A 25,326-nucleotide genomic window follows, 5' to 3' on the forward strand; every position below is an offset into this window, starting at 1 on the left:
CGACCGCCCTTTGCTAAAGAAGTTTAGAAGCCAGCATATGATTTCGTAAACGCAACAAAAGGCAATTCCAGAAATGGAGGAACTTGTTTTAAATGAAGATACAGGATTCCAAACCAGTGTGTGTTTTTATTCTAAAAAGGGGGTGGGGAGAGCGAGAAAAACAGACGTCGGAAGCAGGCACCGGGAGACGAAGGAAGTCCGCGACAAAACCCCCAAACGGCTTTTTCAGCTGGTGGGGGGCGGTGGGGGGATGCTGCCGGGCCCTTCCGTGGGAAGCGGGGGTCTCAGCATGGGGGGCAGGGGGGCGGGGGGAGGGACGCCGGGAGCTGGCGGGAGCTGCGGTGGGCCTGGGGGCATGGGGACGGGTCCCGTGGGGGGCGGCATGGGGGGCATGGCCATCCCTCCGGGAGGAGGCGGGGGGAGGGAGTCTGGGAGCGGGGGGCGGGGGGGCAGGCCGTTCATGAGCGGGGGCGGCGGGGGCCTCTTGACGGTGGCCGGCCCAGCAGGGATGCTCTGTGGGGCTGGAGGCTTCTCCATCTTGAAATGGAACTGCAGGAAGAACTGGGAGAGGAGAGAGGAAGAGAGAGAGTTACCATCAAGAGTAGGTGAGCCTGGCTTCATCTCCAGGGAAGCTGAACAAAATAGCAGAACACGATGGCCAATAACAAGGGCACTAAACACTATTTATACAGATGAAACTTGAAAAATTAGAATATTGTGGAAAAGAATAATGCAGAAGAGCTGAAGGCTGCTATTGAAGCATCCTGGTCTTCCATAACACCTCAGCAGAGCCACAGGCTGACAGCATCCACACCAGGCCACATTGCGGCAGTAATTGCTGCAAAAGGAGCCCAAACCAAGTACTGAGTACATGTGCATGCTTCTACTTCTCAGAGGTCCAATATTGCTCTATTTGCAATCCTTGTTTTGCTGATTTCATTTAATGTTCTAATTTTCTGAGATTGTTAATTTGGGGTTTTCATCAGCTGTACGCCATAATCATCACAATTATAACAAATAAAGGCTTGACATATCTCGCTTTGCATGTCATGAGTCTATCTCATATATTAGTTGCACCTTTTAAGTTGAGTTACTGAAATAAATGAACTTTCCCACGATATTCTGATTTTTTGAGTTTCACCTGTAGACTAATACAAACGATCAGAAATTGCAATCAAAGTCTCTAAATCTTCTTCACCAGTCGAGGTAGAATAATTCAAAAGCTCGATATATACAGAATCTATCACCAAATATCGCCGGAACAGAGTTTCCGGATTATGTATATATCAAACTTTTGAATTATTCTACCGCAACTGGTGAAGAAGATTTAGAGACTTTGGTTGCAATTTCTGATCATTTGTATTAGCCTATAAATAGTGTTTAGTGCCATTGATACTGGCCATCGTGTTGTGTTATTTTGTTCAGCTTGTCTATACAGTGGTACCTCGGGTTACATACGCTTCAGGTTACATACGCTTCAGGTTACAGACTCCGCTAACCCAGAAATAGTACCTCGGGTTAAGAACTTTGCTTCAGGACGAGAACAGAAATCGTGCTCCGGCGGCACAGTGGCAGCTGAAGGACCCATTAGCTAAAGTGGTGCTTCAGGTTAAGAACAGTTTCAGGTTAAGAACGGGCCTCCGGAACGAATTAAGTACTTAACCCGAGGGACCACTGTATTGCAACACAGGGGTCTGTTTACAGGGAAGGTTCTCTCTCCCGCAAATCCGAAATCCTGAAGAGTCGGAGCAGCACTGCTTGGCCAGTGGCTCCAGACCCTCCCAGCCCTGCTCCCTCCCCCCCCAGACCCCGCTTACCTGCTTCGTTTCTCGGTTCCAGTGGGTCCAGAACTTGCCTTCGGCTTTGTCAATCTCCCTGCTTGGCACCTGAGCAGAGGGAAAGCGTTAGTAAGAATGTCTATCGCTTAGCCAAAGCGCATACAACAGCAGAATATAACGCTATCTGCACGCTGGTAGGTTTTTAAAACTTGTTTTGGACATCTGATTTAATCAGCCATTTTAACTGTAGAAGTTAGAACCACGCCATTGTAGAGTTCGAAGGGACCCTGAGAATTTTCTAGTCCGCAGAATTAGATAAAATGACAGGAAGATTTCGAAACCTGCATGACCAGAGATTTACAGAAGATTGGAAGAAATATACGAACTATTTGAAAGCAACTGTAATCAACAAATTATGCTAGTAGGACTACAAGACGTTTTGTAAGGGGAAATATATGAAACATTGCAAACTGGAGAAAGAATAGAGATATTATTTATGAGATTTAAATGTAATAGTGAAAGTAAAAAATGTATATTAAGTGAATAGATTGGAAAATTTTCAGATGTGATTGATGGAAGTCAAAAAAACTATATAAGATGTAAAAGTATGTTTAATTACTGTGGAAAATGATGTGTTAAAAAGCTAATAATTTTTTTTTAAAGAGAATTCTCTAGTCCACCCCACCTGCAACGCAGGAATATGTTGCTGTCCCATACGGGGACCAAACCTGCAACCTTGGCATTATCAGCACCATGCTCTAACCAGCCGTACATAAATCAATTGCCAAGATAGAAAATGTACCCCAAGGTTTCCCATCTTGCCTCTTAGAACTTCGTTTTGGCTCTCACCCTCGGCCAAACAGCCCAACCTCGCACGTCTGCGGACGGGGGCGCTTTCAGGATGTCGGAAACTGTCATATACTAAATGCTTCTTCATGTCAGGTACAGCTTCTTCCACCCAGGGCGAAGCAGCCCCTCTCTGGTTCCGCACAAGTCTCGGAATAAAAAGCCCAGTTCCACTTTTGAAATCCCCAACCAAATTTTGTTTCTCGCACCCAGGTCTTCCCCACTTTTTATTTTTTAAAAAACCGTATTTTTCGCTCCATAACATGCACCTGACCATAAGACGTGCCTAGTTTTTAGAGAAGGGAAGCCCTTTTTTTGGGATCAGCTCACAGTTGTGCAGCTTCTTTTGCAAAGGGGGAAAATCCTGTTTTTTGAGGATCAGCTCAAAGTTGTCAAGCTTACTTTGCAAAGGGGGAAAATCCTGTTTTTATGGGGTTCAACTCACTGTTCTGCAGCTTCTTTAGGAAAGGGAGCAGTTTCTACAGTTTCCAGACAGATCATCTAATCAGCCAAGTCACATGTCGCTGGGGAAACAAACCTCCGTCTGCAGAACATTCAACAATGGAGGCCGGGGCAAGGGGCCGGGGCTGGAAAGGGAGCCAGCGAGCGACCACACATTCGCTCCATAAGACGCACAGACATTTCCCCTTACTTTTTAGGAGGAAAAAAGTGTGTCTTATGGAGCGAAAAATACAGTATATGGCCTACTAAACAAAGAGGATAGCGGAAGCACCGCTCACCTTGAAAGCGATGGTCTCGTAGGGCTCTGCTGCCATCAGCAGATATTGCCAGCGCCGGTCGGGAGGTTCAATCCTCTGCTCGTATGCGGACATAAAACGATGTCTGGGCATGATGCTCTCAGCGATCTCCGGGTAATCGATCTGCGCCATTAAATTTGTTTGCTGGATTTAGGAATTACTCCCCACATCAACCAAGAATATGCATTTATCGATAGATAGTGCTCGTATCCCACCTTTTTCTCCAAAAGGCTCAAGGCCTTTTCTGCGGTGGCTCCCCAAACATTTATCTTTGCACATAAATACACTCACACACCTATACATACGGGGGACTGTGTCTCCCCATATGAACCAGCCAGACCCTGCAATCATCGTCTGGGGCCCTTCTTCCTGTGCCTCCTCCTCATGAGGGCTGAAAGGTGGCAACACAAGAACAGGGCCTTTTCTGTGGTGGCTCCCCTTTTGTGGCATGCGTCTCCCCAGAGAGGCCCACCTGGCGCCATCACTACATGTCTTGACGCCAAGCAAAAATATTCCTCTTTACCCAGGCCTGTGGCCATTAAATAATTCATAGCCTGTAAATGGGGGGGGGGACTGTTTTATGATGACTATTTTGTTATTTTAGGATTTCTGTCACTATGCTTTTTATCTATGTTTTAATTATGTTTTTATTAGTTATATTTTGCAATGTGTTTCGAAGGTTGTATACCGCCCTGAGATCCTTTGATAGTGGCCTGCATATGAATGAAACAAATAATGAAATAAATGGAATAAACAATACTAAAGTGTTTTCCTCCTCATTTAATCCCTATAACAACCTCCCCCACAAGGTTACCCAGTAGGCTTCTTGGTTGTGTGGGGACTTGAACTCTGGTGTCTCCCCTGGTCTTGAGATTGACACTCTAACCCAGTGATTCACAAACTTTCTTTTTTTGGGGGGAGCACTGTCCCCTTGGATCCATCAACTCATCCCTACAGTATAAAGAACAATATTCAGAAGAAAGGTAAAGGTAAAGGGACCCCTGACCATTAGGTCCAGTCGTGGCCGACTCTGGGGTTGCGGCGCTCATCTCGCTTTACTGGCCGAGGGAGCCGGCGTACAGCTTCCGGGTCATGTGGCCAGCATGACTAAGCCGCTTCTGGCGAACCAGAGCAGCGCATGGAAACGCCGTTTACCTTCCTGCCGGAGCAGTACCTATTTATCTACTTGCACTTTGACGTGCTTTCGAACTGCTAGGTTGGCAGGAGCTGGGACCGAACAACGGGAGCTTACTCCATCTTGGGGATTCGAACCTCCAACCTTCTGATCAGCAAACCCTAGGTGTCCCTGTTATTCAGAATAGTGGTTTGCAAAACTTACTATGAAAGATAATAAGGCAAAAAAATTCGAAACAGTAACCATTAATTGTCCGTTTGTTCGAAATCCAATTAAAACTACTTAGGTTAATTCAACAAAATTGATCAGCTTGATCCAGCAATACCAGTTTTCCAAATTCTGATAGTAATTTACACCTCCAGCAGCACCCTCGCCCCTTAGCGAGCTCCCAGGTAATCCCACCACAACCACCTGGGGGCAGCCCCACCCACTTTGTGAACCCCTGCTTTAACCACTACACCACACTGGCTATTCCCAGGTCAGGGACAAGGAGGGAGGAGGGGAAGTGGGGTGGGCAAAAATATTTCAGAATTAATAAGCTGTCTTAAGTCACGCTGGCAACAGGGATGGTTTTGCCCTGGCGACATCAAAGTCGCTGCGAGGTAACAGGTAGATGAAGATACCTGGAAGAGGAGGCTCTGCTGTCCCATCTCTGGATCCCTCTGTTTGGTCACTGAAGGACAAAAAAGAAGGCAAGGTGGAGGTTAGTATGGCTTTGCAAAGAGGCACAGAGCGCATTGGCTTTGGCGGCTGTGTGTGCCTGAAAGGAGTGCACCCAGCCTCCGCCTTAAAAATGGACAGTGAAGTTTCTAGACCTCATGAGTGCGCTTCAGAAAGTGCATGGCACTGCTTGCTCGTACCTGAGACGTCAGACTTTCTTGAGGATCCTTGCCTGTCCCCATTACTCAGAATAAGTAATAATAATTATTATTTTATTTATACCCTGCCCATCTGACTGGGTGGCTTAGAGCATATCTAAAAACATAATTTAAAACATCAAACGATACAGGGCTGCTTACAGGTATCTCCTAAAAGTCACAGTTGTTTATCTCCTTGACATCGGATGGGACGGCATTCCACAGGGTAGGTGCCACTACTAAAAAGGCCCTCTGCCTGGTTCTCTGTAATCTCACTTCTCACAGGGAGGGAACCGCCAGACGGCCCTCGGAGCTGGACCACAGTGTGGGTGGAGACGCTTCTTCAGGGATAATGGGCCGAGGCCGTTTAGGACTTTTAAAGTCAGCACCAACTAGGGCTGGGAGGGATCTGACTTTTAACATTGTGATATATCACTAGCTAAACGTTGTGGTATACTGATATATCACAATGTCTGGAATAAGGATGGAGCTATAGAGGCATTGGCTGGCTTCACAGTTTCCCCCACACTGTGATTTTTGCATAACAAACACACTCGCGCACACATCACAATTTGTAATATATTGCCAGGCCCTAAATTATGAAACTGATATCGCAATATGGACTTCAAACTGCTTTTGGATGATAGCCCTAGCATCAACATGCAAAGAAAAACACACAGAGGAACAGTGTTCGCGTAACTGAACCTGGCTGCAGAATCAGGGCTGCCGGGTGGCAGAAACGCCATTAAAGTGTGTTCACACACAAACACAGCCCCCCTCATTTATCACAACAGCTACAAAGTGGTCTAGGCGGCCTGCCAGGACCTGAACATAAGAAGGGCCTGCAGGATCAGGCCAATGGGCCATCCAACCCAGAACCCTGTCCTCACAGCGGCCAACCCGATGCCTCTTTTGGGAAACTCGCGATCAGGATTCGAACACAGAAGCCCTCTCCCCCTCCTAGCAGCTGGTAGCCAGAAACATTGCTGCCTCGCCACTCTAGCTAGCAGACACTGTTAGCCTTATCTGGCAGGGGATGAAAACTCAGCCCCAAGGAGAGAGCGGGGCACTACCTTTGTAACCCGGCCGGCCGATTTTCACAAACTTCTTCACCTCGACTTTGACCTTCTCAGGGGCAGGCTGGGCGGGGGCCTCTTTGGCTTCCTTAGCCGCTCGACGAGCTCTTTAAAACGAGAAAGAGGTGTGGGGGAGAGGGAAAACAGCTTTTAAATAACTCCAGGGAGAGGAGGAGGGGGGTGCAGGATTTTTTCGTAGGAAGCTCTCTACTGTTGACACTTGCTTAATTATTTTTCTGCCAGACACACTAACCTCCCCCAGTCGACTTTTGTTCCAGAAGTCTTAACGCAACTTTGCAAACCTCAGCCGTGCTGCTATGTTCTTTTTGGAAAAAAGAGGCTTTCCTCCTGGCAACCTTTCCAAACAAACCACACTTGTTCTACCATGAACTTTTAACATTTAACATGCTATCTGAGGCCTGTGTAGCCTGAGATGAAACTCTTGGGTTTCTTGCAATTCCTCTGAGCATCGCACGGTCTGACCTTGGGGTGAATTTGCTGGTACGTCCACTCCTGGGAAGACTGGCAGCTGTCTTGAATGTTTCCCACTTTTGAGTAATCTTTCTCACTGTAGAACGATGGATTTTAAATTGGTCGCAGGTGGCCTTATAGCCCATCCCAGTTTCATAGGCAGCAGCAACTGCTTCTCTAAGAGCATTGCTGATATCTTTCTTCCTTGGCATTGTGTCATAATGCACCTGAATTTTCCAGACCATCAAACTGCCAGAACTTCGGCTTTTATTGAGGTGGGCGCACTGGCTGGTGATCAATTAAGCACGGGCATTTCATTAGCAGCCCCTGTCAGCAACTTAGCCTCTAAATTCCCATGGAAGCCGTAAGAGTGTACTTAGTTTTTCCACACATGGCTTCTCCATTTTGGGTTTATTTCTCTTAAATAAATGACACGGTGTAATATGTGATGTGCTGTTGTTCATCTGAGGTTGTATTTACCTAATTTTAAGACCTGCTAAGGAGGTATGCGGGTGGCGCTGTGGGTTAAACCACAGAGCCTAGGACTTGCGGATTAGAAGGTTGGTGGTTCGAATCCCCGCAATGACGGGGTGAGCTCCCGTTGCTCGGTCCCTGCTCCTGCCAACCTAGCAGTTTGAAAGCACCTCAAAGTGCAAGTAGATAAATAGGTACTGCTCCAGCGGGAAGGTAAACGGTGTTTCCGTGTGCTGCTTTGGTTCGCCAGAAGCAGCCTAGTCTTGCTGGCCACATGACCCGGAAGCTGTACGCTGGCTCCCTTGGCCAATAAAGCGAGATGAGCGCCGCAATCCCAGAGTCGGTCATGACTGGACCTAATGGTCAGGGGTCCCTTGACCTTTACCTTAAGGAGCAGATGATTGTTATTACGCCTTGATATGTAGAACCAGAGAATTCAAAGAGGCTGTACTTTCTTTTTCCCGTGACTGTGTATACCAAAGAAACAAAAGCACACTTGTCTTTTTAGAGAAGGCAGGCTCCTTCTCTGAACTGCCACGGGAAGAAAGCTTGTGATTGTGTGGAGGAGGGCTGTCTAAAGGATACCTTCCTCAGCTGCCCCAAAGGCTGCATGTCTGCCAGAAGAGGGACATGGCCTTCCTTGTCACATTTCAAGCAAGGAGCATTTCCAGCTTCTCAGGACGTCCCTTACCCCACAGTGACAGCAAGTGAAGAATGCCAGAAGAGTATTTAAGGAGAGCACTGGTGGATCAGGCCAGTGGGAAACCCGCAAACAGAATTCTAGCACAAAAGCACTCGCCAGTCCTGTGACTTCCAGTAACTGTGATTCAGAAGCACTCTTGCGCCTCACTGTGAAGGCAGAGCATGGCTCTTGTGGCTAGCAGGCATTGACAGCCCACTCCTCCATGAATTAGTCCCGTTCTCTTTTAAAGCCTTCCAAACTGGCTCCTGCAACAGGGAGTTCCATAGTTTATCTGTCTTGGCCAACTGGGGCCCATTCAACCCAGCACTCTGTTCTCACAGTAGCCAGTCCAATGCCTGGTTTTCAAACCATTGCAGCTGCTTCCAGCTATCTTTAAAAGCCGAATTGAGCAATGAACATTCCCCCTCCCTCAATGGACACTGAAGCCCTATAGAATAAATCTATGCCAGCGTTTGGGAAACATCTGCAGGCCCCGCGATAATGCTGGACTCCAAATCCCATTGGCCTGTGCTGGCTGCTGGGGGCTGGAATGCAACCTCTGGTTTCCCCATGACTGGTCTAAGAAGAGGAGAGGGAATGCCTCTTATAAACTGAGGCATTCTTCCAGCAGTATCTTCAAGGCCACAGGCTCCCTGTCCCTGGTCTAAGAATGGGTGAGAATGCTTAAGCAGAATGTTAAGCAGAAGGCATTCTTCCATCTTTGGCGGGGGGGGGGGTAAGGAAATTCTGCTTCTCATGTCAGGGAAGGGGAAGATTTAAATAAAAGTAAGTGTAAAGAAGACAAAGATGAGCACAGAGTTAGCAACTTACAAATTGGTCTGATGCTTCTTCCCCTGAGTGTGTGCCAGGTAACTTCCCTGTAGGAAGGAAAGGCAGAAGCAAATGGATTAGGAACAAGGGGCCAAAGTCTTCGGCTCAGGATTGACTACATCAGCCAACATGGAGCCTCCAAATGTTCCTGGCTATTGGGTCATAGAATAATAGCATTAGGGACGCAGGTGGCGCTGTGGTCTAAACCACTGAGCAGAGGACTTGCCAATCGGAAGGTTGGCGGTTCGAATCCCCACGACGGAGTGAGCTCCCGTTGCTCGGTCCCAGCTCCTGCCAACCTAGCAGTTTGAAAGCACACCAGTGCAAGTAGATAGAGGTACCACTCCGGCGGGAAGGTAAACGGCATTTCCGTGCGCTGCTCTGGTTCGCCAGAAGCGGCTTAGTCCTGCTGGCCACATGACCCGGAAGCTGTACGCCGGCTCCCTCAGCCAATAAAGCGAGATGAGCGCCACAACCCCAGAGTCGGCCACGACTGGACCTAATGGTCAGGGGTCCTTTTACCTTTACCTAGAGTTGGAAGAGAACACGGGGGTCATCCATTCCAATCCCCTGCAATGCAGGAATCTTTCGACCAACATGGGGCTCAAACCCACAACACTGAGATTAAGGGTCTCATGCTCTACCAACTGTCTTGTTGCTGGCTACACTGACTGTCAGCGGCTCTCTGTGGCTTCTGGCAGGGACTTTTCCCCAGCCCACCTTGAGGTGCTGGGGTCGAAACCTGGGACCCTTGGATGCTCTACCATGGAGCTACAGAGCCCTCCTTAAAAGCAAAATAAGGCACCAGACCCCATGGTTCCATACAAACATGGCTGACAGCAATAAGGATAGAAGCCATCCGAAGAATCAAAATGTAAAATAATAATAATAATAATAATAATAATAATAATAATAATAATAATAACAATAATAATAATAATTTATTATTTATATCCCGCCCATCTGGCTGGGCCTTCCCAGCCACTCTGGGCGGCTTCCATAAAAACCAAAAATACAGTAAAATATCACACGTTAAAAACTTCCCTGAACAGGGCTGCCTTAAGATGTCTTCTGAATGTCAGGTAGTTGTTTATCGCTTTGACATCTGATGGAAGGGCGTTCCACAGGGCGGGCGCCACTACCGAGAAGGCCCTCTGCCTGGTTCCCTGTAGCTTTGCTTCTCGCAATGAGGGAACCGCCAGAAGGCCCTCGGCGCTGGATCTCAGCGTCCGGGCAGAATGATGGGGGTGGAGACGCTCCTTCGGGTATACTGGACCGAGGCCGTTTAGGGCTTTAAAGGTCAGCACCAACACTTTGAATTGTGCTCGGAAACATACTGGGAGCCAATGTAGGTCTTTCAAGACCGGTGTTATATGGTCTCGGCGGCCGCTCCCAGTCACCAGTCTAGCTGCCGCATTCTGGATTAGTTGTAGTTTCCGAGTCACCTTCAAAGAAAAACAAGGTGTCTAACAGGCCTGATGCCCTTGCATTTTAGGACTGGAGGAAGCTGCCTTATAGGCTGCGCCAAGCTCATTACTCTCTACAGCAGAGCTTCCCAAACTTGGGTCTCCAGCAGGTTTTTGGATTCCAATTCCCATCATCCCTGACCGCTGGTCTTGGGAAACCCTAGTCTACAATGATGGGCAGCTGCTCTGACAGGAGTCTTTCCCCAGCTCTACTGATGCTGAAGATTGAACCAGGATCTTCTGTGTGCAAAACAGATCTCTGCTACTGAGCTTCAGTTTGTCTCTCTCTCCCTCTCTCGTAAGATTCCAGTCCTCATGACCTTGAATGTATGGCTGATTTAAACAGAAATGCAGGAAGCTACCTTACACAGCTGGGATGCTGGTGGCGCTGTGGGTTAAACCACAGAGCCTAGGACTTGCCGATCAGAAGGGTGGTGGTTCAAATCCCCACGATGGGGTGAGCTCCCGTTGCTCGGTCCCAGCTCCTGCCAGCTGGCAGTTCCAAAGCACGTCAAAGTGCAAGTAGATAAATAGGTACCACTCCGGCGTTTCTGTGCGCTGCTCTGATTCGCCAGAAGCGGCTTAGCCTGCTGGCCACATGACCCGGAAGCTGTACGCCGGCTCCCTCGGCCAATAAAGCGAGATGAGCGCTGCAACCCCAGTCGGCCACGACTGGACCTAATGGTCAGGGATCCCCACTACCTTTACCTTACACAGAGTCAGTCAGGCCTCTGGGTCTACCTAGCTCCTTTATGTTGGGTAGCGGCAAGATATGAAGCCTTCCAGTTGCTCTTGGGGCAACGATGGAAGTGCAGGCGTAAAACAGAACAGAAAAAGTGGGGGGCAGTGAACACTCACCTCGTTGTTGTGCAACGTAAGACAAAGCTTGCATTCATAAGAGCCCAAGTGGTTTTTCATAAAGTAGGGATCCTGGAGGAAAGGGAAAAAATGACGGTAAGCAGGGAGAACTCGAAGCCACACCTATACACGGCAAGTGCACATTCCCAAATGTTTATCTCTTCATTTAAATATACTCCATTAATATTAGCCACGTTAATATATCAAGTAGCAGGTCCTTGTTAGCCCACACAGGCACCCAGTCCTCGCCTTCCCACACGTAAAACACTCCTCTTGTCGGTAGGTGGACCTTCCTGTTTTACGGACGAGTAATCCCACCTTGTTGATGTCAATTGTTTCCAAGGCCAGCTGCCTCAGCCGCTCCCGGCGGTCCCTGTTGCTCTCTGAGGCGGAAGCGACGCCTCCGCTCCCTGTCTTCCCTCCGGGACGGTGCTGGAAATCCATCGTGGACGATCCAGAGCTTCAAAACAGATCCTGGAGAAAAAGCTGGTTTGTAGGGGGAGGGTGGCAAAGATAGAGAGAGAATGCAAGTTATTAGCTCCCAGGATGGTTGCTTTCAATTCATGGCAATCCAGGGTTCGTTTCGTAGGTCTGAGGGTGAGCACAGGGGGAAGTGAGACGACCACTTTGCTGATCACTACCAGCTTGGAGCCCAGTCCCCTGCCAGCGTCAAAACCAGCCACCTTGCATGAAAACTTTCTTCTCACTGCTGTGATCGTTTCCTAACTCTAGCCCATCTGGGTTAGGCCACAGAATTGTAGAACTGTGGAGTCAAAAGTGTCCCCTTAGGGGGTCATCATCTAGTCCAACCCCACCAACCCCACTTGCAAGGCAGGAGCTGCAGCTTAAGAATCCCTGGTATATGGGCCACCCGACCTCTGCTTTAAGACCGCCCCCCCCCCCCCCGGCCAAGGACAGCCATGGGAATGAATGGGCCTGTTACTCGTATCCATTCGCTTCAGTGGTTTCGACTCCAGGTAGAACTAACATCCGCATAAAAGTCTCTCCCTTCCTTGCTTTTAAAAACTTCTAGTACTCATGATTGTAAAATAAAGCACTGTACAGATTCTGGGTCGCAGACTCTGGGTCTGAGTAGACTCGATGAAACGGCTAGACGCAGACCCTCTAAGGGTCCCTATTTTGCATGGACAACTCTGGATTTACAGAAGCTGCTCTGGTTTCTGATTTGTTCCCGTAATGTCCCGCTTTCCCTTGGGATGTCCCTATTTCCATCGGAGAAATGTTGGAGGGTGCGGAGTTATGCGACCCTTGAGGCAAGGAGATAAGTAACTAGACAACCGTTAGAAGACATCTGAAGGCAGCTCTGCATAGCGAAGTATTAAAAATGTTTTGTTTTTATCTATGTTGGAAGTCAGGGACGCAGGTGGCGCTGTGGGTTAAAGCCTCAGCGCCTAGGGCTTGCCGATCGAAAGGTCGGCGGTTCGAATCCCTGCGGCGGGGTGCGCTCCCGCTGCTCGGTCCCAGCGCCTGCCAACCTAGCAGTTCGAAAGCACCTCCGGGTGCAAGTAGATAAATCGGGACCGCTTACCAGCGGGAAGATAAACGGCGTTTCCGTGTGCGGCTCTGGCTCGCCAGAGCAGCGATGTCACGCTGGCCACGTGACCCGGAAGTGTCTCCGGACAGCGCTGGCCCCTGGCCTCTTAAGTGAGATGGGCGCACAACCCCAGAGTCTGTCAAGACTGGCCCGTACGGGCAGGGGTACCTTTACTTTACCTTTACCTATGTTGGAAGTCTCTCAGAATGGCTGGAGCAACCCAGTCAGACAGGTGGGGTATTTTATTATTATTATTATTATTATTATTATTATTATTAAAATATAACCATAATACATTTATGATGAAGATGGGATAGGGCGTCCCTCTTTTCACCGGAGAAATGCTGGAGGCTCTTGAGCTCGGCCAACGCTGGGAACCCTAATTAGCCAATATTCCCTTATTCCCAATAGGATTCCTCGCAAGAAAAGGGAAAAGCTGACAGCTCTGCCAATATTGGGGGGGTGTCCCTCCCCCCTACCTGCTTCGGCCGCCCCCGCTTCTTCTTCTTCCTCCTCCTCCTCTTCCTCCTCCTCCTCCTCCTCCTCCTCGGCCTTCTTCCTCCTTCGGAAGCCAAACGGAGCCGGCCCGCCGCGCCACAAGGAATGCACTTCCGGGTCAGTCCTCCAACGTCACCCGGAAGCTATATCGGGAGCAGGCCGGAAGCGAAAGGGAAAGAAACCGCGCCTGCGCCTGCGCGGAAGGAGGATTTCCGGCTCTTCCCGAAGGCCAGGGCGGAAGTAGAGCGGAAGTGGGAGGCTCGCGAGCCATAGAGCCGAGCGGGCCAGAAGGGCTGGGGGAGGAGGCGGCGATGCGGTACAACGAGCGGGAGCTGCTGTCTCTCTCCCGGCAGCCAGCCGAGAAGGCGGCCGAGGTCCTCATGCGCGCCCCGAAGAAGGGAAGCGGTGAGGAGGAGGAGGAGGCATGGAGGGGGGGAGGGGTGACGTCACGAGAGAACACCGCGGCGTGACATCACCAGGCGGGTTGGGTGACGTCACGCCTGCCCGGGGGTGGGGGAGGAGGAGGAAAAGGCGGCGGCTCCCGTGGCGTCATCAGAGTTTATTGGGTTGGGGTGGTAGCAGAACTTCCAACCCCGGGGGGGGGGAGCTTGTCTCGTCCTCACTGAGGACTAGCACCTTTACTGTTGCAGGGGGGTGATCGGGATGACCCTCATGGTCCCTTCTAACTCTACCGTTCTGTGATCCTGTTACTCCGTTTTTTTCTTTTGCGCGCTTGCCCAGAGGTGTTTACATTCCCTCATGTGTTCTGCTCTGACTGTCATCAGCGTATTGCGATGTCCTGTCCTGGATGCATCCGCTCGGATTCCTGCCGTGCGGGTGGTTGGGCTAGATCACTGTTTCCCAACCTTGTGCCTCCAGCTGTTTTTGAACTACAACTCCCATCATCCCTGACTAGCAAGACCAGTGGCAAAGGATGATGGGAATTGTAGTCCAAAAACAGCTGGCGGCACAAGGTTGGGAAACACATGACCCTTGGCGGAGGGTTGAATTAGTAAAAATCACCAGTTGTGGGAACATCTGCCTTGAGGTCGCAGGAGCTCATCTTCGCTCTCCTAACCTTGGACATCGTAGAACTGTACAGTTGGAAAGGGCGCCAAGAGTCATATAGTCCAACCCTCCACAATGGAAGAATCACAGAGCTACAAAAAAACCCCGCATTTTTCTCTCTATAAGACGCACCCGACCATAAGACGCACCTGGTTTTTAGGGGAGGAAAACAAGAAATAAGGAGCCTCCTGAGCGAAGCCTCTTTGCACCAATCGGTGTGCACCAATGCTGCTTGTTCTCCTGGCTTCAGCGAAAGCAAGCCTCCTAGCTTCCCCCCACCTCCCGCACTTAGCTGTCAAGCGTCCCTTATTTGGCGGGACAGTCCCTTATCCCAGCGCCGTGTCCCGCTGATGTCCCTTATTGATGACGTCCCTTAAATTTCCCGGGTTTCAAAGGAAGCAGCTCCTCTCCCTCCCTCTCTGCCGGCCAGGGAGGAGGGAGGCTCCAACTGTGTTGCTTGGCTGCGTTGCTCACCCAATAAGGAGTCTAAGAACGACTGGGGGGTGGAGCTTGCATGCCTTGTGCCAATCAAATCGGCCGCGTTGCCTGGGGACTCGCCTTTGCTCAGCGCTTCCCAGCGGAGAGGTGACGGTGGTTTTCCTTGCTGCATCCCCTTTGCTGGGTGGGAACCCCCGCTTGAGGCTTCGTTTGGCTGCTGGCTGGGCTTTCTGCCTTTGGCTCGGAGGGGCTCAGAAGCTGAACATACCTGTGCTCAGAAAATCCCTTATTTTGGCTGCTGATCCCTTATTTTCAAGGCTGCTGGTCCCTTATTTTCAAATCTGTAAGTTGACAGCTATGCTCCCGCAAGAGCCGTGCGCTCTTTAAAGGGAGCGCGGCTCTTGGGGGCATTTCTGGGAGGTGGGGGAAGGGACAGGGCCGCGCACTCTGTCCCTTCCCCCACCTCCCGCAAAAGCCAGGGATAGCCACACAAAGCCTCTGCAGGAGAGCGGGATGAAGGATCCCCGCTGCCCTGCGGACGCTTCACGCAGCTAAGCCAGAAGCTACAACAGCGAGAGGGAGCGCTGCGCAGCAATCCCTCTTGCTGTTCTGACTTCTGGGATAGCCCGCGAAGCCTGCATTCGCTCCATAAGATGCACACACATCTCCACTTACTTTTTAGGAGGGGGAAAGTGCGTCTTATAGAACGAAAAATACAGTATGTGTCCAAGAGCTCTCAAACAACTCCCTCCATCTCGTCTTTCTCCGCAGCCTTGAAGAAGCGTTTGGTGAAACTGGTCGTCAACTTTCTCTTCTACTTCCGAACAGATGAGGCCGAGGTATTTTTGCTCACTACTTGCAGGGGAAATTACCCACTAGCAACCTTGCCAGATATAATAATGATGCGAAGCCTGCTCAGGTTACTAGTCCTCAGGTGATGAGGTCCTCTGGCAAGTTGTGGCAGGTGGTAGGAGCATGATGAGAAGACAGTGCCTAGAATAAACTCTTACGCAGGTGGCGCTGTGGGTTAAAGCCTCAGCGCCTAGGGCTTGCCGATCGAAAGGTCGGCGGTTCGAATCCCTGCGGCGGGGTGCGCTCCCGCTGCTCGGTCCCAGCGCCTGCCAACCTAGCAGTTCGAAAGCACCTCCGGGTGCAAGTAGATAAATAGGGACCGCTTACCAGCGGGAAGGTAAACGGCGTTTCCGTGTGCGGCTCTGGCTCGCCAGAGCAGCGATGTCACGCTGGCCACGTGACCCGGAAGTGTCTCCGGACAGCGCTGGCCCCCGGCCTCTTAAGTGAGATGGGCGCACAACCCCAGAGTCTGTCAAGACTGGCCCGTATGGGCAGGGGTACCTTTACCTTTACCTTTACTTATTAGTCTAATAAAGAGCTTGATCTTATTAGAAGAGTCTGGCTCCTGGATCTAGTCCTGTTCTTGGAGAGCAACCAGAATAGGATTTTTTTAGGAGGGGGTCCAGCAATCTCTAGATGTTCCCCAATCTCTCTCTAAACAACTTTGTTTTTATATGTCTATTTATTTGTTTTGCTTATTTAATAAAATTCATTTACCATTTGACTGTGTAGAACAATCTAGAAAAATATATAAAGGGGTTGTCTCCAACGCTGGCCGCCCTCTGAGTAAAACCACTGAAGTGCACAGATAGGACGACCGGATGGGGGGGTCCATTAATTTCATTGAGTTTCCTCTTGAGTAGAACTTACTTGAAGACAAGACAAAAGAAGGGCTTTTTACAAGGGTTTATCTGAGAATTTATTAAGCCCTCTTCATTTATTTTTCTTTCTTTTTTAAGAAAGAAAAATCCTTGTGCAGCTTTCAATTAAATGCAGGGTTGAGAATATGCACAATGTAGTTACTTTAAAAAGCTTGAGCGAATGTGGAAAGTAATTAATTAATCTGTGTGTCTCTTTCTCTCCCCCCAGCCTATCGGTGCTTTGCTGTTGGAACACTGCAGTATCAGCCAAGAAGAAGGCAAAATATTTTCCATTAGTGAGTCTTTCGGGTATTGAGGAGACAGATGGGGGAAAATGGGGTTTCCTTTTCTGGGAGCTTTTTCTTTCTTTTTTCTCTTTTTTATTGGTATTCCATTTTTTACAAAGTGGTCACTAATCAAAACAAATCTAACATTTTTCCAAATCGCTCTCTGAGGTGTCTGTACCCATTTGGAACACATTTCCAGTTCACAACTACCCCCTTTCCACCCACAGTATTCAGAGAGGGTCACTCAGCCAAATGTACTTTGCACTAGATTTCAGGACAGCCGAAAGAAACTCTTCGCAGGCCAATTTGGAATTTGCTGCTGTGGGTTGGGACGGTGACTGCTGGTTTTAAGATAGTCAAGTCAGTTTATTGTGTTTTAGCAGACATCTCATTAGATACATAAAAATGGTAATGGGAATAATAAGAGACTGACATTTCTGCCCTTTCACCTTTACCCCATACCCCTTTTAGGTTTATTAGCATGGATTTGTAGAGCCTTAGCGAGAAATTTAGATATTATCAAGGATGTATGCTTCTCTACATCAGGCAGCAAAAAACAAGACTTGTTTTTCTTTGAAGATAGCTTTTGAAAGGGATCGGATATGTATGTCACAGCAGCTGAAGTGATCAACTTAATCCAGTGACAACAGTTTTTCAAAGTCTGATAGTCATTGGCACCTCCAGGGTCCCCTTGCCACCCTCTTAGGACCCCCCACCCAGGGAAAGCACTGCCCATTTTGGGAACCACTGGTCTCAAGGGACTGGCTGGGGTAATCCATCGTTTCGGACTCTGAAGGCATCAAGAGTGGTGGATAATGAGCAGTTTGAAGGAGGCTGGGAGGCAAGGCAGGGAACCCAAAAGCTTGCGTCCCAAGCAGATACGGTGCAAGAAGATCTTCCAAGCTCTGAAAAATCGATTTCATATGTTTCATTCCAGTGAATCGCAAAGCAGCTTACAGACCATAAATAACAGTAACACAAGAGAACACCACAAGCAGAGCACAAATCAAATAGAATCATTAACAAATCACCAGTGAAACAATTACAAACCACCATTAGAGTAATGAACAAATCATCAGTAAAAACCATTGCAAATCATTGTTAAAACAATCCTTAAAATGCGGTTTCAGTTTCTTGCGGTCGTAGACCAGCATTTTAAAAAGAGCTAAAATGCAAAATTGTAAAAGCAAGATACGATCATTATAAAAACAAGCCAGAATAAGAGCAGGGAGACAAGAGTCATTGACCAGCAGGTTAAAACAACTAGAGTTAATAACTATTGCTAAAGTGATCCAGTTGTAGACTGGGGAAGAAGAGTCGTGTGTCTGAAAGAGGAGATTTCATAAATGGAATAGTAATAGTCCCTCTATAGGGCTTGTTAACATAAATGTATTCTTACTGTATTACATTTTAAAAAGGCCTAATAAAAGAGGCAGAATAAACCCTGCATTACCTTTTCTAGTAGGTAGCCGTGTTGGTCTGACGCAGTTGAAATAAATTAAAAAAATGTCCAGTAGCACCTTAGAGACCAACTCAGTTTGTTCTGGGTATAAGGACACGAAAGCACCCAAAACAAACTTAGTTGGTCTCTAAGGATGTGGGTGGCGCTGTGGGTTAAACCACAGAGCCTAGGACTTGCCGATCAGAAGTTCGGCAGTTCAAATCCCTGCGACGGGGTGAGCTCCCGTTGCTCGGTCCCAGCTCCTGCCAACCTAGCGGTTCGAAAGCACGTCAAAGTGCAAGTAGATAAATAGGTACCACTCTGGCGGGAAGGTAAACGGCGTTTCCATGCGCTGCTCTGGTTCGCCAGAAGCGGCTTAGTCCTGCTGGCCACATGACCCGGAAGATGTACGCCGGCTCCCTCGGCCAATAAAGCGAGATGAGCGCCGCAACCCCCGAGTCGGCCACGACTGGACCTAATGGTCAGGGGTCCCTTTGCCTTAAGGTGCTACTGGACAATTTTTTAATTTTTGCATTACCTGTGTTCAACAACAACAACCCACTGAGAGGTAAATTAAACTAAGAGATCCTGACTTGCCTCCCTCTGTCTTGGGAGGGTCATGTTTGAGCTGTTTTCCCACATGAGCTGTACTGCCCTCGTGCTTTGCCATAACCCTTGTCCAACAATCATAATTTTATTAAAGTTCAGTAGATAATGTCTCGGGGTCTCTGTTCACAGGTTTCCTCGAAGAACCTGAGAGAAAGTACTTCTTTGAATGTGATACAGAGGAGCAGTGTTTGGAGTGGATCGAAGTTCTCCAGAGGGCGAGGTGAGTCCTGCCGGTCAGCCGGGATTTGGGGATCCCTTCTTCCCCATTTTTTCAAGGGGGTGGGGACCGTGTCTGCCAGCCAGAAGGGACAGAGCGCAGGCTGCTTGGATCTCTGCGCAGCGCCCAGAGGAAACCACCCTTCCTTGGAGGTTTTTAAGCAGAGCTTGGATGGCCATCAGCCATGGCTTCTTTAGCTGAGATTCCTGCATTGCAGGATGACCCTCGGGGTCCCTTCCAGCCCTACAGTTCCATTATTCTACTTGAATCCTTGCTGCAGGTAAGAGCAGAGGCCCATGACCACCGCATGCCGGTGGTGGGCAGGGACAGAGTCAAGAGTGGCTGGAGCTACACATGTAAAGTTTGCCCTCTGCGCAGGTTAGCTTGAATATCTCCCCACCCCCTTTTCCATCCAGGCACGATCAGAGTTTGGTGATACACCCTGCCCATCTGGTTGGGTTTGCCTCAGCCACTCTGGGCAGCTTCCAACAAATGATAACACAGGAAGACATCAAACGTTTAAAACTTCCTAATATAGGGCTGTCTTCTAAAAGGCAGATAGCTGCTTATCTCATAATAATAATAATAATAATAATAATAATAATAATAATAATAATAAATTTTATTTATACCCCGCCCTCCCTGGCCAGAGCCGGGCTCAGGGTGGCTAACACCAATAAAATCACAGTAAAAACATAATAGGGGGAAAGGGCGGGGGGGAATTTAAAATACAGGTTAAAATGCCATTTAAAATGCAGCCTCATTTTAAAATAGACGATAAATCAAGACCATAAGGGGAGGGCAACATAAGGGTCAGACTGAGTCCAAACCAAAGGCCAGGCGGAACAGCTCTGTCTTGCAGGCCCTGTGGAAAGATGTCAAGTCCCGCAGGGCCCTAGTCTCTTGGGACAGAGCGTTCCACCAAGTCGGGGCCAGTACTGAAAAGGCCCTGGCCCTAGTTGCGACCAATCTAACCACCTTGGAACCTGAGACCTCCAAAATGTTATCATTTGTGGACCTTAAGGTCCTCCGTGGGGCATATCAGGAGAGGCGGTCCCATAAGTCCTTGTCATAGAGTTGCCATACATCCAGAACCCCCTGGACATATCCGGAATACTGCAGTTGGAAGCAGTGTTCGGGCAGAAATCCAGACATATCGCAGCCCATGTCGGCAGTGTCAATTTTGGCGATTTTCGTTAAAATTAGCACCAAAACTTTTCCTCTGTTTTTTTTTTTTGCAAATTGTCTCAACAACTTTGGGCAAAAAAACCTTTTCTGTCTGGATTTTCAGTGTTTTAAAATCCTCTGCCTGGTTCCCTGTAACTTTTCGCAGTGAGGGAACCGCCAGAAGGAGGAGGACCTCGTATGTCTGGGCTGGACGATGGGGGTGGAGACGCTCCTTCAGGTATACTGGGCTGAGGCCGCTTAGGGCCTTAAAGGTCAGCACCAACGTACTGGGAGCCAACATAGGTCTTGCAGGACTGGTGTTATATGGTCCCGACAGCCACTCCCAGTCACCAGTTTCGCTGCTGCATTCTGGATTAGTTGTCATTTCCAAGTGACCTTCCAAGGTAGCCTCACAGAGAGCGCATGTCAGTAGTCCAAGCGGGAGATAACCAGAGCATGTACCACTCTGGTGAGACAGTCTGCGGGCAGGGAGGGTCTCAGACAGAAATGGTAGACAGCCACCCTGGACGCAGAATTGAGCTGTGCCTCAATGGACAGCGGTGAGTCCAAAATGAAGGTCTCAAGGAGGGCCAGTGAGGGGCATGGCCAGGGGAGAACATCCAAGGGCCACATGGAGAAGTTTGGAGGGCCAAAGGCTCCCCATCCCTGAGGCAGAGCTTTAAAGAGCCCCCCCCCCCCGAATAATCAAAGCTGTTGGCTTATCATCCGCAAAAACGGAACCACAAATCCCAGAAGCGTTGGATCAGCTCCTCTGGGGTTGTTTTGGGGCGGAAGACCCTCGCCGTGAATGTTCTCTAGAAATCTGGTTCTGCTGCCTCTGCCCTTCACGGTCAGATCCGTTCTCCTTCTGCCAACAGCTACGAGTTCATGAGGAGCAGCTTGGTCTTCTATCGGAATGAGATCCTGAAGATGACAGGAAAGGTCAGTAGCTCCTGGGCCAGAAAGCAGGTGAGGGGGCTCACCCAGAGACTGGGAAGTAATGGCCGGGACGAGGAGGCGCAGTTTCTGCCCTGGGTCCTCCCATGATACTATGGTTTGCAGTCGTGTTTGTTACATTTTACTCCAAGAAGACCCATTCATCCTAATTGGACCCAGTAAGGCAGATGTGTGTATACAAATGGTTTTTTTTAAAAAGATGCGATCCCATTGGGATCCCAGGATGAAATGTTGGGAAGCGCCTAGAAATATGATGCCAACTTGCCTGTGGCTCCTCCAGGGCTTCAGGTGCAGGGACAGCGGGGGAATTCCCAGCCCTGCTAGGGGTTGAACCCGACACCTTCTGCATGCAGGGCATCTGGTCTGCCACAGAGCTGTGGACTCGTATCTCCTTTCAAATTTAGCATCTCCAGATATCCGGTGTCTGTGTTTGAAAAGGGAAAAGGTTCTGACCTCCTTTTTACTCCTTTGCCTAGTCCTCAGACCTTAGCTGGCACAAAAGAGTCTTTGAGAAAGAGTATTCTTGCAGAGTATTGCTGCTTTTATTCTTAAAAAGTCTTCTTCTCCAACCATGACCGACAGCTTTTACACACACCAAACGCAACCAGCTTTCTACTATCCAGCCAACCCACACCAAACACTAACATTGACCACTCTATATATACAGACACACTTTGGTGAAAGGTTACATGAGTCATTGTAGGCCACTGACTCACGCTGATTTAGTTCTTTTAGCATTAAAGAAACAGTGGCCAATTTTTAGCCGTGACATCTGGCCCTCAAAGCCCCACCTCTCCTTTCGCCACAGGATCCCCTGGAGCAGTATGGCATCTCGGGGGAAGCCCGCTTCCAGCTGGGCGCACGGAAGGTATAACCCCGAGCGTTTGGATCTGGGCCGGCATCTCACCATACCACCAGCACCCTTGCGCAGCTCCCCGAGCCTCCAGGGTCAGGACTGTACGCCGACCGAGTGAGTTGCTTTCACGAACTTGCAGGACCTCCCTTGTGCCGTCAAGAGGGTGACGCCACCCGCCCACCTGCTTCCTCCTAGCTTTGGGGGGTTGAAACGAAAGTAGAGATTTGACTCCAGCGGTTGCCGGTTTTCTCTCCTTCCAGGGCGCAGAGAACCTGCTATTCAGCTCAGAATCGTGCTTCCTCGTGTGTGTAAATGTGCACACAAACAACATTGGCAAGGGTGCTCCTGGAGCTGAAGGAAGGGGAGGGGGCTTCTTGGAATCGTGCTTGATTTTCATTAACATCCCCAATCGGGTTTGCTCCCAACTTTTGTGCTGAGATTTGAGATCTGCGGTGCACCCAGAACACCCCCGGCGGAGTTTCCCCACTGAGTAACCTGCTCTGGCTTTGCACACCTTCCCATCGGCTGCCTGGGTTGGGTGGGAGCCACTATGCTGTCCCTGCAAGGGATGCTGGGGTGCTGACTTACTCCCCCTGCACCGCCCGCCCCCTCGTGAAATGGGCTGTGTGTGTCTCTGAAGTCATTGCTCCCAATCCTGAGCCTCTCCCGCCCCCCGCCCTCAGCAATTCTCACCCAGGATGGGGCAACTCTTTACTTGCTCTGTAAGGAAACATTTTCAACAGGAGTGCTGGGAGCACATTCATTTTAATTCCCAAAGCAAGCATGTGCATTCACCTAGTACAAGGTTTCCCAAACTTGGGTCGCCAGCGGGGTTTTTGGACTACCAACTCCCATTAGGACCAGTGATCCGGGATGGGAGTTGTGTTCCAAAAACAGCTGGAGACCCAAGTTTGGGAAAACCTGAACTAGGAGGTGTTGGACAGAAGAATGCCAGACTACTGGAGCAGCAACACGACTATCTCCCTCAGGTGCTCGGCCATCTGTTACCGTTTTGTTGTGCCTTGCTGGCACCCCCTGCGTCAGAGCTGCTCTCTGCGCCTGGCAAAATAGGGAACTGAGAAGAGCCCCTTGCCACTTTCCCAAGCTCGGTGCCCAAACTGTGTTCCAAGCTCACTCCAGAGCAGGTTCCTTGCTTGCTGGGGTGGAAGAAATCTCCCTTCCTCATAGAAAAAATACCTTGTTCTCCATCCCTCCTTGCTCTCTTCTTTCCTCTGCCCAACTTTTGGGACTGGCAGCTGAATGTAATTTTTTATATATATATAAAAATCTGCTGTGAAATTTAGAGGCGTTTTAAAAACTCACTGAAAGCTGTGGTTCTCTGGCTGATATCAGACTTAAAACTCTGTCCGGGGGGCGCTGGGCTGCTGCTTTCTCCAACCCTGCCCTAAGAGGCTGAATTTCACTGCTGCATGTGTGAGGCAGAAGAATGTCTCTTCTGCAAAGAGGAAGGGGAAACAAGACCAGGGAGCCTGCGATCCTCGGCCATTTGCTCATGGACGATGGGAGCTTGTGAAATCCATCATTGTCTAAAGGGGCAGAGTTTGGGGGACGAATGTGGGGGGAGAGAAATCACCAGCTACAAAGGGCGGCTAGATATTTAGAGGTTTTTAAGAGGCTGTAGAAATGTAAAATGTACTTTTATCAGTTTACATTCATCTTCTGTACTCCCTCCTGCCCCAAGACACCATTGCCTGCTGGATAACTGGCCAGTTTTATTACTTCTGTGCATTAAACCAGAAACTTTACTGTTTTGTTGACATGCCCAGATCCCCTTTTGTTATGTCCACACTGATTTTCTTGCCCCTCTAATAAACGAAACTACTGTCTTGTTGGTGTTTGCCTTTTTGCCTTTCTTTGTGTGAGAGAGGTGGGAATACGCTGGGACGAGTTCTGCATTCAAAAGTGCATTCATGCAAGGATTTTTACCCCACTACATTGGGATAGCAGCAGAAGGAGGTCAGGCAACGTCTCTTCCTGAGTCACACCATCCTTGAATTGCTGGAAAGGTGTGCTTGAACTCTGCTGTTGCATCTCACTTGCCAGAATAGATGGAGGATTGTGGGGAGAAGTATCGCTGCAATGAGCCAGTGTGTTCAGATCATGGGAAGCCACAGTCCTGTTCTATCCGCCTTGATCAGACCACACCTAGAGTCCAGTGTCCACTTCTGGGCACCACAATTTAGGAAGGATGTTGACAAGCTGGAAGGTGTGCAGAGGAGGGAGACCAAGATACAGTGGTGCCCCGCAAGACGAATGCCTCGCAAGACGGAAAACTCACTAGACGAAAGAGTTTTCCGTTTTGGAGGTGCTTTGCAAAATGAATTTCCTATGGGCTTGCTTCGCAAGACGAAAATGTCTTGCGAGTTCCTGCGGGTTTTTTCCCCCTCCCCCCCCCCCTTTTTCTAAGCCGCTTATCCGATAAGCCGATAAAAGCCGCTAAAACGCTAATAGCGCTAATCTGCTAAGCCGTCAATGGGCTTGCTTCGCAAGACGAAAAAACCGCTAGACGAAGAGACTCGCGGAACGGATTCTTTTCGTCTTGCGAGGCACCACTGTAATCAAGGGTCAGGAAACCAGACCTGATGAGGAATGGTTGAAGGAGCTGGAAAAGAGGAGACTGAGAGGAGATAGGATAGCCATGACGATCTCCTTCTACAATAGAAAGTGTCCTTTCATACTGCATCACAGTGTGGTACGCTGGTTTGACATCAACTGATAGGAAGTGCCTACAGAGGGTGGTGAATACAGCACAAGATATTGTGGGCTGTTCCATGAATCCGCTGGATGAAATAGCGGAAGAACGTTGCCTCGGGAGAGTGAGGAAAATTCTCAGGGATGATTCACACCCTGGCTGGCACTTTCTTGATCTCCTGCCCTCAGGCAGAAGATATAGAAGCAGGATTAGTTGCACCAACAGGGTAATGAAGAGCTTCTATCCGGGGGCTGTTAAGCTGCTGAATGAAAAGATAACAACAGGGCAACGGAGTCAGTAAACGAGGGGAATTAAGACTAAGAGAGCTGAGTGGGAGTGCTTGTGTAATCTCATTGTATACAAGTTGTACAAGTGACAATAAAGTATTTCAATTTCAATTTTCCAATTATCTCAAGGGCTGTCACATGGAGCAGCCTTGTTTTCTCCTGCTCGGGAGGGTAGGACTTGGAACAAATGGCTTCAAGTTACATGAAAAGAGATTTTAAAAACTTTCTGACAGTAAGAGCTGTTTGACAGTGGAATGGTCTCCCTCGGGAGCTGGTAGACTCTCCTTCC

The 25,326-nt window shown here is 49.2% G+C and overlaps 2 protein-coding genes across 2 annotated transcripts; one reads left to right on the forward strand and one right to left on the reverse strand.

The window, feature by feature from the left end:
* Positions 1–106: 106 nt before the first annotated feature.
* On the reverse strand, positions 107–13,407 carry SF3A2 (splicing factor 3a subunit 2). Its single transcript, XM_079960891.1, has 9 exons — positions 13,267–13,407; positions 11,551–11,718; positions 11,233–11,304; positions 8,909–8,955; positions 6,448–6,557; positions 5,141–5,190; positions 3,365–3,505; positions 1,818–1,886; positions 107–561 (listed from the first exon to the last, which is right to left on the reverse strand). Exons 2-9 carry the CDS (start codon positions 11,674–11,676, stop codon positions 226–228), a joined length of 951 nt encoding a protein of 316 aa, XP_079817017.1. The 5' UTR covers positions 11,677–11,718; positions 13,267–13,407; the 3' UTR covers positions 107–225.
* A 128-nt stretch (positions 13,408–13,535) lies between these two features.
* PLEKHJ1 (pleckstrin homology domain containing J1) lies at positions 13,536–23,889 on the forward strand. Its single transcript, XM_079961033.1, has 6 exons — positions 13,536–13,690; positions 15,563–15,630; positions 16,733–16,799; positions 18,970–19,060; positions 21,103–21,166; positions 21,990–23,889. Exons 1-6 carry the CDS (start codon positions 13,597–13,599, stop codon positions 22,053–22,055), a joined length of 450 nt encoding a protein of 149 aa, XP_079817159.1. The 5' UTR covers positions 13,536–13,596; the 3' UTR covers positions 22,056–23,889.
* The last annotated feature ends 1,437 nt before the right edge of the window (positions 23,890–25,326 follow it).

Source organism: Podarcis cretensis (genome assembly GCF_951804945.1).
Source record: "Podarcis cretensis genome assembly, chromosome: 18".
NCBI lineage: Eukaryota > Metazoa > Chordata > Lepidosauria > Squamata > Lacertidae > Podarcis > Podarcis cretensis.